General features: G+C 40.2%; 1 protein-coding gene across 2 annotated transcripts in view; it reads right to left on the bottom strand.

Moving 5' to 3' along the window:
• Positions 1–13,792, bottom strand: part of hdac4 (histone deacetylase 4) — a 157,275-nt gene that overhangs the window by 50,308 nt on the left and 93,175 nt on the right. For both annotated transcript variants that reach the window (XM_042494096.1, XM_042494097.1), the window contains 5 exons: positions 12,077–12,195; positions 2,831–2,959; positions 2,014–2,120; positions 1,726–1,845; positions 1,287–1,500 (listed from right to left, as the gene is read on the bottom strand). In XM_042494096.1, the coding sequence (XP_042350030.1) occupies positions 1,287–1,500; positions 1,726–1,845; positions 2,014–2,120; positions 2,831–2,959; positions 12,077–12,195 (689 nt within the window). The remainder of the gene's footprint in view (positions 1–1,286; positions 1,501–1,725; positions 1,846–2,013; positions 2,121–2,830; positions 2,960–12,076; positions 12,196–13,792) is intronic.

The following is a 13,792-nucleotide window of genomic DNA, read 5'->3' as shown; positions in this document are numbered from 1 at the left end:
GCCAAAAACAAGTTTTGTGAGGTCACAGTGGCCTTGACCTTAAACCAACAAATTCTTGACTTCATGAGTTCATCCTTGACTCCAAGTGGATGCTTGTGCCAGATTTGAAAAAATTCAATCAAGGCATTCTTGTGATATCGTGTTCACAAAAATGAGACCGATGAGGACCTATGACCACCAAAATTTCATCAATACATTCTTGAGTCCAAGTGGATGTTTGTGCCAAATTTGAAGAAATTCCCTCAAGGCGTTCTTGAGATATCACGTGCCTGTCACGGCTGTCACCTGTGCGGAGGCATGATAAACAGGGAAATATGTAGACAAGGTACAGGTGATGTTACATCTAAGAACAGAAACAAATAGCTTAGAAATAATAACTACTAAATAACTTACTTAAAAAACTTGAAGAAAAAAATCAGTCTTGTTCCGCATGTCACTTATTTTAAAAGATTATTAGTCATATACAACAGTAAGCCAATGAAGGCTAATTTTACTTTCTCGATATAAACTGTCAAATTACCAAGATTGGTTTATGTACATGTATTATGTTTGTCAAATCAACCCTCTGAAACATGGATCAACATCAGTTTTCTTGTGCTTTGTTTAGATGCCTTTCTCAAGCCTTTATACCTTTGAACTCTGAGTAAATTGGTTGGAATTCTTTTGAAAACATGAAAGAAAGAAAAAGAAAAAAATGTGCGAATTTAAAAAAATTAGTCAAAAAATTTGCTTAAAAAAAAAAAAGGGAAAGAGAAAATAAAAAAAAAAAAATTTTAAAAAAATCAAAAATATATAATTATTATAGTTGTGTATTTAAAATTAGGTTTTGAAAAAATATTTATCATTGGTAATTATTTATATACTATTCTTATTTTATTTATGCACATTTTTCAGGTCATTTCCTGTTGTTTTTTTTTTCAATTTTAATTTTTTTTTCTTGTAACTTTTTTAGGAACTTTTTGCTATTTTTAGGTTATTTCTTGATAAGCTGCTCATCGTCTTCTTTCCGCGTCTTTGAAAGAAATCAAGCCAATATGCTCAGGTTTCAAGGGGTTAAGGAAATGTGAAGTCCCCATAGTTGTCATAGTAAAAATGTACAGCAAAGCAAAAATGTAGAGAACTCTATACGGCACAATAATATTCTAATAATGATGATGTTATTATTGTTATTGTTATTATTATTATTATAATTATTATTATACATGAGTTACTAATAGCTTAGAGGTAAGTAGAAAATAAATTGCAGAAAATGCAATTGTAGAAAATGAACTGCAGTGAATACTGACCCATTGGATTGTGGCTCTGCTCCAGCAGTACCATGTGTTGGAGAAGGGGGTTGTGACCAGCCGTGCCCCCTCCGGCCCCCTCCCTGTCCAGAGCTGAAGATGCCAAGTAGGAGGGCAGGTGGGCAGCGGGCAGGAACGGAGGGGTCAGAGGAATGCCCTGCTGTAATGCAGGCAATGCCAGACGACTCTCACCATCTTGATGTCCTGACACCACCTGCAAAGACAGAAAGAGAGATTGAAACACAAGGAAGGAGAACGAAAGAGACAGATGGAAGGAGACAAAGAAGGGTCAAATTGAGACAGAACGGGAGAGATGGGGAGAGAGATGTAGACATGTAAGGCAACTTCATGCCAAAAATAATCAATGAGGGCTGTTTAGCAAGCTAAATATTCTTTGGTGTATTATATCATTATAATACTGAGCGCTGGCTGTACTCACAGAGCTAGCAGGGCCTGTGGCTGGCAGTCCCAGGGTGATGTTGGGCAGAGAAGGGGAGGTGTAGAGAGAGAGCTGGCTAACTGAACCTTCCCTTGCAGCCAACCTCTGAAGCAGGGAGGCCTGAACACACACAACCACACAATATTACAGTAAACAGTCACAGCGTTTAGACAGAAAACAGACACAGTGTTACATACAGGACATTACCTCGCTTCTTTTTTACACAAAAAGAGTTTTTCATTAAAACAGACATGCATATGCAAATGTTAATGGTCATATGTTGGTTACCTCTCCTGGGCTGCTGGAGATAGTGACCCCGTTCTCATTGGGGATGTTGCTGGAGCTGTTGTTGGGGGAGCTGGGGCCTGAGCCGGGTGCACTGTTGCATGCAGACTCTACAACACACATAAAACAGAAATTAGATTTGTCTAATATGCTGGCCTGAGATGCTGAGCTTTCTGAGATGAAATATGACTCCGTTATTCCTTGTCCTTGTGTAGCTGTAGTCCTTCTGCAGGCTGTTCTTACAAACGCTACGCTTCCCTACTAAAACTTATGCAAATTTAAACATATCTCAAGTATTTTGGAAGGCTGTGTTCACATGACCAATGTGCTGGTGGGACTAAATAAGAGAGCAGTCCCCAGCGGTTTTGCAAGAAGGTAGGTTGGGGTGGTCGATGGGTCACGGTCAGAATTGTGTGAACTCTGAGTGAGTTTTGTCATTTTAAGGTACTTCCTCACCATATTTCTTTTCCTAAAGCTAACCACAGTAACTTTAAGTGCCTAAACAAACCTTTGTAAGGTTACGTTAATTACGTAACTGTCATTAATTCATAGGATATCATGTGAACTGTTCTATGAGGATACATTGTATGAAGTGTGGATTAGATGGGGTTTTTTATTCATCTGAAACCTCACAAAAATAAGTAATGACACTACCTGACTTCACTTTTTTGGAAAAGTAAGCCATCAGGGTGCTTGGCAATCATTGATCTTCCATATATTTTTAATCTCATTTACTATTTGGTCAAAGTAGTGGGGACATCAGATTCTACATATATTTACCATGAACCAGCAGACAAAATCCAGCAACAAAATCACTCACCAGCCACATCTAGAGAACGCTTCTTGGCAGTAGTGATGGGACCGTCCTTCCTTCGGAGCAGAGGGCTGCTGCGGCGCTCCGTCACCTTCTGCTTTAACCGCGATCGAAGCTTCAGGTTGGGCTCAGAGGCTGAGAGGATGAGGGACATGAAGAAATTTAAAGACAAAAAGTACTTAAAAGTAATTGAGACTTTTTAATATAAATGAAATACTTTATATTATTAATTGAGACTTTTTAATATAAATGAAATACTTTTTGTAATTTTTTTGTCAATCGTTTTTGTCATCAAGCTTATTCCATACCATTTAACAAATGTGTGGCAGATAAGTAGTAGATCTAAGCAATGGCAGGGTAAAATATCTCATTTCTAACTGTGCCACCCATTCTAAAAATATTAATGTGTTAGACCCCAAATTAGCCCCGTTAATGTGAAAATGACAGATTGTCTCTAAAGTGTCTCTCTGGCTTTGTGGTAGATTGCCGGGACACACAAGTGGGAGCTTGATGAGGGGCATGTTGTGGGGCTAATGAGCTCGTCCCTATAGGCCACACTGTATGTGTTGGCTGACGGATTCGGGAGCTGAGGTTAGCCATCATCATACAACAGTGGGAAGCGCTGCAACGAGAGGGGAGGCAGCCAACTGGCAGCTTTCTTGACCTCGCGCTTAATGATGCTGCCTCCACGCTCTGCCAGTCAACACTGCTTGTTTCCAGACACTTTCAATTACAAAAAACTGCCACTGTCTGTTGTCATGTGTGTTTGTGTGCATATGTGTGAGTGAGTGTGTATGTGCCTGGTCCTATATTTCTTGGAACTCCTGGTCTAGCTTTGATAAGAGCTGTATTAGCGAGTTCCACGTGAGGGCAGGACAGAGAAGAGACGAGCATTCAGTGTATTCTGGGAATCTTGTCAGGTCAGGGATAGGACCTGACCTTTTCTGAACAATCTTTCTTTGGCGTCTCTCTGCTCAACTGTTCCAGACACGGGAAGCTTTATTCCCTCCTCCAACGGCTTCCTTCCGTTCAATTAGTTGAAGCTGGACGGTTGACCAATGTTTGACCCAATGCTTGTCCCACAACCTTGTATCAAACAGGCCATGCTACGGTCATTAGTCTCAGAGCAGGCGCAGGGACTTTTTGGTACAGCCAAGCTGAAGCAATTGATTCTTCTTTGTGTACTGTAGCGATTTATTGTTGAACGACCTATTCAGAGCAGAGTCCTGCTTTGCGTCGGGTACCCATGGGTGACTCGCCAAAAAGGTGATTTGCAGTTGGTACTGGGTTTGGTTCGTGAAAAAACAAAGAACACACAGTTGGGAGTATGACTATATTAAATATATTAAAATAAAATTAAAATAATAATGTTTTAATTTAATGTATTAAGGTTTTAACCTTCTGACAGCAAACGTTTTTTCTCTTTTAAACGAGTATGTTCTTTTGTATCGTTTCACGTCCCCTCGCTCAATTTCGAGGTTTTTGCGCTTCCATAATCTCAGCATGGGCAGAGCTCTCCGTGAATATCTTTGTAACTTGCAGTTCCATAACTTATCTGTCCATTTGCTCAGATCTGATCAGGTCAGATCTATGGATGAGAGGAGCAGCTACTGTGAGTGAAAGCAAACATTTAGACCCAGTGAACAGTTAGGTTTCACCTTCAATTCACCTGATGTTGTACTGCTCCATCTGTGTCCTGAAAACGCTGTGTGCTCCAACAGTGTAGTGAAATAAATAATCACGGTGCATATATTTCAACAGTGCTCCTTAAGAATGGTCCAACTCCAAAAATAGAAAATCAGTTTCTGGTGACAGATGTTTTAACAGTGGCGGGCCGCCACAAATGAATGTCTTGGAAACCCTGTTTTGCGGTGCAGGGGCAGAACCAGGCCTTGAAAATCAAACAGGTTAAAGCCCTCGGGGTCACTGAAAACCCTTTGGCCTTTGCTTCCTGTAGCCTTGAACAATTATCGAGGTGGGATGAAGCCACACAAAGTTTTAATGTACTTCAAATAGGTACAAGCACTCAATCCACCTCCTGGTCGGTGCGGATAAGATGACCTAGGGTGAATTTATAATGTCTAAGTACTTTTTCAAATGCACTTTCAATTTTAAGGGGAACGTGCTGCTGAACTTATGAAACTCAATCATTTAAAAAAAAGAGCTTCTTCTAAGTGGAGGGCACTCTTCCAAAGTCTTTGTTAAGAGGGATGGAGCGGGTCAGGATTAAATGCTGTGCATTAGCTGAACTGGAGACAGTAGGAGGAGGAAAGACTATGAGAGAAGGAGCATAGTCCACAGGCAATTGTAGTAGTCTGACATTTTGATATTACTACAATTATTCCCATAATTATTACACAGTATACAGCATAAAAAAACAACAATAATTTACAGTTCAGATTTCCTCCATTAAGTACTGATTATGTTATGAAAAGCATTTGGTGTTGAATTAAGTTTAATGAATGCAGGCATATTATGTATTTGTTGGCATTTGCTGATGAAGTTTGTAATTGTGCACTTAAGCATTCATTTGTAAGTCTGTTTGATTACCAAATCATATAATAACCATATCATTTCGTTAATAATCAGAAGAGTAAATGAGCCATGGTGCTCAGAATTCAGCTGACATCAGATATCCTATTTATGCATCTCAAAGAGGGAAAATTGCCACAATCAAAAGCAGACACAAGTTTGTCTTGTGCTGTAAACTTCTGGTCAGTTGGTCAACTGGTTGGACAATATGCTCTCATTCAACCAAATTTGCATTGGTCAGACAATCACTGGTGTTAGTTTAATAAGGCTGTGTCCACCAAAGCATTTCTTTTCCCAGCTGTAAAATGGCAGCTGTTATTTTTTAGCACTTGTATTTATTCTCTGTGATGGTTGGTATTTGTGGTTTTTGTCCTTCAACAAGTAACAAGCAATCTAATATTACATCAATGTCGGATTTAGTTTTGCACAAAAGACACAGCAGTTCAAGGCTGGATTACAAAGCTCCTAAAGTTCCTCTCGCATGCAACGTTAAAGAGATATTTAATGCTAGTGACGATACATTGCATATGATGTCGTCAACCCCAGAGATAACTTCTTTAGTGATGAGCATTTCAGATTATTCTCATCAGTCCTGATCAATGCTTAGTGGTGAGACAGATTTGTGGACGCAACTCTGGAAAAGCATAGCAGTGCGCAGTTTATTTTCAGATAATATGTATTTTTTCATTTGTGTTATTCCACTTGACTTAACACAGAGGTAACTCTCCCTGGGCAAGTGTTGATGTCAAGCCCTGTGACAGGAAAAAAATGCTTTGGTAGACATACAACACTTTTTTTTCCTGATCGACCAACCAATTGGTTGAGGAGTAGGTAGAATTTCAGTCGATAGAGATTCTCTTTGGTCAACTGCAGCCCTAATTATGACTTTCTACGCACATGCTAAATCATAAATGTGTTAAAGTAAAAAAAAATATATAACCCAGGTGTGCCAGGAAACATTATAAGCCTCCACTTTGCAGACCATTTGACATCAGGCTGCAAAGGTGACTGTGGTCAATCTGGTGGGTATCCAAGGGAGGAAAAAACAAGGCAATACAGAGATGATGGAATGGAGGAGGGGGGCAGTCAAGGTTGTGTTTGTGTGTCCTGAGTCATTAAGAAATGGACAGATAAAAGGAGAAGTGGAGAGGAAGGTTACGAGGACAGTAAAGGAGAAAGAGGAGGAGGGTGAAGTAGGGGTGTGTGTTTGCTAGGCACTGGTCGCCATGGGGTGTTCACCTCAGGACGCAGTGACTTTGAAGGGTGTTAATGCCGACTGGGCAAAAGCGCACAAGTGTGCACACGTGCAAACACACTCGCTGCAGAGGGCCCAGACTGGTTTTACTGCTGATGCTGGCGTTTTACTGTAGCCCTCTCTCTCTCCTCCACATCCACCCATCCCCTCCTCTCCTTCCCTCTCTCCAGATCCCCACTTCTCTCTTTCCCCTGGCATAACTGCCTCTCCCCTTAATTTTTTAACCTTTAGCTTTTTCTATGCAAAGGTGTATGTGCTGCCTCATTAGAGCATTCTTTACTGTCATACTTTTCAATGTTGACTGCCCAGAAAAAAAAAAAACATTTTTTTAACAGCAACAACAGCATTTTTAAAAAGTTTCTGGCACATTCTGACTTTTGTAACTTTACATTCTTTCTTGTCAGGCAACAGCATGTCTTTTTCTGTGGGGACACTTACTGCTGAGGTAGAAAATTGTCTGGGCCGCTACACACAAGATTCTTGAATCCAAGGTAGCATTGTATATTCACTTAAAATGCTCAAAACTAGAAGTACTGCTTCCAACTGTATGCCTCCACAAACCAGTCAAGTTGCAGTAACAGTTTACATCCATGTCTGTGAAAATGTGGATGTAGCAGTACAGAAGATCTACCTCCTGTTCCTGAGTTTTGACGATGAATAACGGCCAGAAAAGTGGTTTTGCAGAATGTTATGTCATAGTGAAGCTGATCTTTGACCTTTTGGATATGATATGGATATGAACCCACTTCATCATTTTTTCCTTAAAGAAATATTTGACTGATTTTTTTCATGATTATAGCATGAATTCTTGAGTTGTGGCCAAAGACATGTTTCATGAGGTCACGTTAACTTTCTTCCACAGAATTCCAATTAGTTTGTTCTTGATTTCAAGTGGACGTTTGTGCCAAATTTGAAGAAACTCCCTCAAGGTGTCCTTTAGATATAGTGTTCACGGAAATAAAACTGATGCAAATTCACAGCGACCTTGATCTTTCTTTCATCTTTCTTGACTCAAAGCTGATGTTTGTGCCAAATTTGAAGATATTCCCTCAAGGTGTTCTTGAGATATAGCATTCTTGGAAATGAGACTGAAGCAAGTTCACAGCGACCTTGATCTTTCACCTATGACCACCAAAGTGTAATTACTTTATTCTTGACTCCAAGTTGGAGAGTTTTGAAGAAATTCCCTCAATGTGTTCTTGAGGTATCGCATTCATGAGAATGAGACAGACAAGGTCACAGTTACCTTCACCTTTGACCTATGACCACTAAAATCTAATTAGTTCAACACTGACTCAAAGTGGATGTTTTTGTCAGATTTGAAGCAATTCCCTTATGATGTTCTTGAGATATCGCATTTACAAGAATGGGACAGACAACGCCAAAAGATAATGCCTCAAGCCTCTGCTGTTGCTAGCCCAGAGGCATGATCACCTGCTAACACATGGCCTGGCCTCAAATGTCTCATCTCATAAGAGTTAATTGCCATATTGTGCCTTCTCTTAGCATGCTTTGCCTCTACAAGTTATCTCATATTACACAGTACTGCTCAATACAAACAAATAACTTTAAAGGTCTCCCTGATCCACTCTCACACTTCAGGATAGCCATTAAAACTGCAAATTCCCTGCCTCTACCCATCTGATGACATATCAATAACAGATTAAACGTCTCTATAAGTGGTGCTTAATATTTCAGTATGCAGTGGAGGAGGAAACTGGTTCTCTGATACAAAACATATTGATCAGTTGCTCATCTGTTTTGACAGATGGGAGTCCCAAGCTTCATGCTGGGGGAAGCCGTGCTGCTCTTCCAAGGAAGGACGGAAATCAATAGAGTAGTTTGCTGAAACTCATCAGTGGAGCTTCCCAGAAATATCCCACGTGGATGATACATTAGATAGAGGAACATACTGTAGGTTGACAGAAAAACAGATGGAAAGATGTTTGCAAATCTCTTGGATGCTGTTCTTAAACACATGAATTCTTAGCTATTTTGACATTTGTCTTAAAATTTAAAGTCAAAATCTATTACCTCTCCTGTGGGTAGACAAAGTGAATATCAGCATAGTGATACAAAAGAGCTGATTTGACATTTTGATGATCACATTTTGATCAGTGAGACCTTCTGTGCAAAGTGACATGAAATTGCTAAAATCAATGCCACCTATTATTGGTTGTTTTTATGCTACCTTACAGTGGGGAAGAGTGTTTACCGTATTTACAAGAGAAGTCCATATGGCAAGAGTCCATAAGATACTATTGTGGTATTCACAAACTTGATTATGGACGTTTTCTGAAAAGTAGCACCTGCACATTTACTCTATGCCATACAAGTGTAATGAAGACAATGTTTTGATACTTCTTGGATCTTCGTGAGGTTGTGTCCTTTCAAAACAAACTTCCGTGTTCAAAATAAACACAGGTTTTGTCATCAAAACTACTTCAGGTTTCAACAAAACTTGGTTAGGTTTCGAAAAAAGATTATGGTTTCGCTTAAAATAAGTATGTTTGTTACATACTTTAAGGTAACATGAAATGAAGTTGAGACAAAGTAAGTTAACAAGTATATTAGGTGACCTATACCTATAACATAACTACATTACATAGGTGAAAAACTTTGTGCTGACTTGAATTTAATGCCCTAGGAATGACAGCAGGCTAGCCTTTGCATTTCTTGCAGTACATAACCTGTTTAATAGCTTGCTAAAGTATTAGTATCGGTGGCTTTTAGACACCAGCAATCACATCGCCAAGCACTGGTGTTCTCACAACTTAACCACATGAACAGCAAGCATATCACATACATCAACAAATAACAACAAAATAGAGTGAAATTCAAAGCTAATGGGTCTAAAAGTCAGATGAAAATGCGACCAATATGTCATATGTTCTCGAGTGAGACACAGATCCACCAGCTAACTCACTGTACTCTGCGCTGAATGTGTTTAAATGTAAAACTATGTGAGGGATTAAATAAAGAAAATGGAAGTTTTATTACTGTATGTGGATGTCCTGCAGGGTTTAAATGGTCAGAGGACACTGTGGTTTGTGTGTGTGTTGATTTGTGAAAAGCGAGGAACAAAGGGGTCAGCATGACAAGTCTCTGTCTGTCATGAAGGCCTAACAGACTTCCTGCCGCAGCATTCAAAGTGGCCCTCTGTCTTCTCCATTATCACAGAGCCCCTCAGAATCGAACAATGGACCCCTGTTGGAAAATACTGTATGCCTGGCCTCACTTCTTGACATACATTTCTAATTTACACGCATACATTACAAAATTGGGTCACTGCAGGCAAAAAACGTCATGTGTGACAGCTCTTGTCGTCAGAGCGGTGCACAACTGTGGTGACCACTGTCACTCACTTCCTCTTGAACACAGTCCGTCTCTGTCTGCCCGTCTAATCTGATCTACAGCATGCCTGCTCACTGTTGACACAACAGTTCCTCAACAGCCGGGACGTATGTGCGCACATGTCAGTATTCCCGCTCTGCCTCTTCTCACAACTGACACACAGACAAAGCACACAGCCTACAAATCTCAAACTTCATTTATCCTGAAAAGATGTCATTTTCTTTACACATTCACAGTGATATGCGCTTTGTGTCAGTTTGAGCTGTGAAACTGTAAGTTGTGAATGTTTCTCAGCACTACTGGCACCCCAAGAAATTCCTGAATTACATCTGAGTGCCCCTGAAAGTTGAGACTCGCCGTCTGAGGCTGTGTGCCAGGGTAAATCGTTCCTGCCTCCAGCTCACAGCAGGTGGCCAGGAGTGCAGAGTACACAGAGCTTGGCCTCCAGCTGTGAAAGCAGGCAGCAATACTGCCAAAGCAGCTGCTGACGCTAAGTGAACAATCACAGCTTGGCCAACTTGGACAGAAGGATGGAGAAATAACAGTCTGAAGCATCCAAAAAGGCAGGAACTGGTGGTTTTTACGTGCTCCCTAGGACACTTCTCAGAGTCATCGAGGGTGGTTTTGTTCAACAGTATTATCTCTGATGACTGAGAGGGAGTGTGCCTGAATGAGTTAGTCAGTATCTTAGACAGCCGGCTTAGCCAACTGGCTTTTGAAAGAAAAACTCTCTTTATCAAAAATTGTACAACTGGTTATGAAGTAAAAGTCTGAATTGAAATAAGAAAACAAGTTTGGGCTCATATCTTCAAAAATTTCCACTTTTATCTGCTGTAAATCCTTATACATTGAAAAATTTAGATAGATAATTAAGGAATTTTCTTGACTGCAACTGCTAACTTCCTGTAGTCTGCCTCTTGCCCAACAGCTGTTCTGGGCAAAAAAATAGTTCAGAATAAAACCCTTAATAAAACTGTCAAATTGTTGTTTCAACGCTTTGTTTTTTCTACAAATTAGAAAAATAACATACAGTTTTTTTTAAATCAGAAATCATGCTTTAGGGTCACTATTGAGTCCTGTTTTTCATATATTCTTGCACTTTTACACAGAACCAAACTATGCCAACAGTGTGGGATTTTAGATAGCATGCTGGCATAGTGAAATCCAAGGTGGCGTGAAGGGGGCACACAACTGTGTATGCGTCTAGTGTGAGAAATGACATACACTTCAGCGGCGCTTTCCAAACACTAAAGATGGCATGACATGACAACCACAATCATTTACGCACTCTTGTTATATGGCACCTGATCTCATCCTCTGCTGGGTGGGAAAGGAGCTCCCGAATCTCATACTTTCCCAATTTGTGAACGCTTTCAGCCGCTTCTATGATTTAGCTGCTTACTACTACTAGCTGCTTTTTAAATCTGCCGCAATGGGTCACACACATAACATGTCATCAAAACATCACAGCCGTGCCACCCATGGTCCTGCCCTGCCTTTGTACCTGACACTATTTTGATGCTGTTACCTCCTGCGCTGGATTAAAGGCAAGAAAACTGTCCCATAATTCTGCAGTGAGGCAGCAAAATAGCAAAATAGTCGTGTCTTGAAAAGGGGCTTTTGTAAGTGATATTTAGAGGTGATAGACAGGATATTTTCTTCTGCTTCCAGTCTTTATGCCAAGCTAACAGGCTGTGGACTCGTGCTACATATTTACAAAATATATTGACATCTCAACAAGAAGGCAAATAAGCAAATTTCCCGAAATGTCCAGCTATTCCTTTACTGGTTTTAAGATTTCCACTTTGTGATTAAACTCTCCATCCACCCTCATTTACATTAGAATGGTTCAAAAGACCTCATAAATTAACTAGTCATATCTTTTTTGATACTATTTTAGGGGCTTCCTTTAATCCTCCAGTGGCTGACTCTTGGTCAATGTGCCCAATGTGAAACCCAATAAGCCATTTCAATTGCTAATGCAGGGAAAAGGAAGATTAGGGCTCCCCTCTACACATGCAATGGGCGGCTGGTTTTAAAGAGGTGGAGGAATACAGGAAGGAAGTCAGGAAGCAGCAATATCTCAGCAAAACCTCGGCCCCATTCTGTACCTGTTTTGCGGAGAGGGAAGTCGTCTTTTGAGTCATAGGTGCCCAGCATTGGGTGAGTGTACGCTGACAATGCTGTCTGGGGAGGAGAGCTCTGGTCCAAAGAGCTGTGCTGGGTTTTTCTACAATAAAAAAAGAGAAAAATATGTATTAAATACATCAGTATTTATGAATGCTTGCCAAGCTCGCTGTATTGCACCTTATCTGAAATTCAATAGACACACACACAAAAGGTGTAGTGACAAAGACAGCTTCAATCTCCCTTCCCAAGGACAACAATTCAAAAGGTGCAGCAGAGTGGACAACAATGTGGGTGGAATTGAGAAAAAGACAAAGGGTAAGGAGATGGGAAAGCTGAAAGCATCCTCTGCTTGTCTTTTTCACCGTAGGACAGCAAGGAGGTCGAGTTTCTCTCTGAAAGGTGAGTGAAAAATGCACAAAGACAGGGGTGGAGAAGGTGAGAGATACAGGTTGCGAGGGGAAATGTGGGGGGAAAATGTGTGGAAGAAGTGAGGAGAAAGCAAACAGGTAGAACAAAGGTAGGAGACCAAAGAAATAGGAGAAATGTGATGGTGGTTGACAGTGATAGAAAACCGTTTTCCTCACTGATGGCATCTTCTTTGGATGGTTCTATCATCTCCTGCCTTGGCAGAGATGTTTGACTGCTTAAAGCCTCTTCAAATATTTAAAGCGCAGGAGAGGTGCCATTGTCTTTTCTCTCAGCCCACTTCAAACACACGCACACACGAACACACCTCAAAGAGAGCCAGCTGTCAATCACCGACTACAAACATCGACAGAAACAAAGCCTCGTTCCTTCATTGGTTCTTCTGTAGTTTTCAAGGCAGCTGGCGAGGACTCTCAAAGATGCTAATGTTGATGTTGGTACGTTCTTCAACGCGCAGGGACAAACACACAACGGAGATTCATAACACCACAAGGTTTTCCGTGTTTGCAAAGCCACGATGATGAGGGACGCTCATTATTGCGGCTTCTATGTTTGATATCTTCTCAATGTGGCAATTTTTCTAAGCTTGGATTAAAAAGGCTGCATCTAAAAGGCTCATAAAAACACAAGAAAGCAATACACGCCGATATTTGATAACTTCATCAAGGTTTCATCTGTGTGGAATGCTTCTTTGAAACCAGAAAATGCACAATCACAAAGAAACATTTAGAGGGGAACTATAATGCTCATTTTTCAGGGTCATACTTCTTTTTTGGGTTTCTACTAGAGCATGCTTATATGCTTTATTTTTATCACAACCAGCTGGAATATTATCCAAAATTAGGGAGAAATGAACATCGGTAACCAAGATTACATGTTTCCATGATGTTAGCCTTAGCTTCATATAGCAGTGCATCTAATACTGGCTAAAGAGGTCTGTAGCAGATCATCATATAAAAAAATTTGTCATGATCTGACCTCAGTTTATAGACAAACTTTAAAAAAAAGGTTGAAAACAGTGTTCAGAACAGTCTGAAACCTTTTTTCCTCAAAGGGGCAACTTTTACACACGTTGACCTCATAATTCGAAACTTTAGCCATGTTTAACCTGAGCATCCAAGATGCAACATTACACTTAAAGGATGACTGAAAATAATAAAAGGCATAATATGTCCCTTTAAAGATCTCTAAAAGTTTAGAATGAAAAAGTGGAAAGAACAAAATCTAGTCCTTGTTTTCCAATCCAGCGTTTCGTTAAGAATTTGTGTAAA

The sequence above is a fragment of the Plectropomus leopardus genome, chromosome 10 (assembly GCF_008729295.1).
Source record: "Plectropomus leopardus isolate mb chromosome 10, YSFRI_Pleo_2.0, whole genome shotgun sequence".
In the NCBI taxonomy this organism is placed as follows: Eukaryota; Metazoa; Chordata; class Actinopteri; order Perciformes; family Serranidae; genus Plectropomus; species Plectropomus leopardus.
The sequence above is the reverse complement of the archived record's forward strand: the minus strand, read 5'-3'. Positions and strand labels throughout refer to the sequence as shown.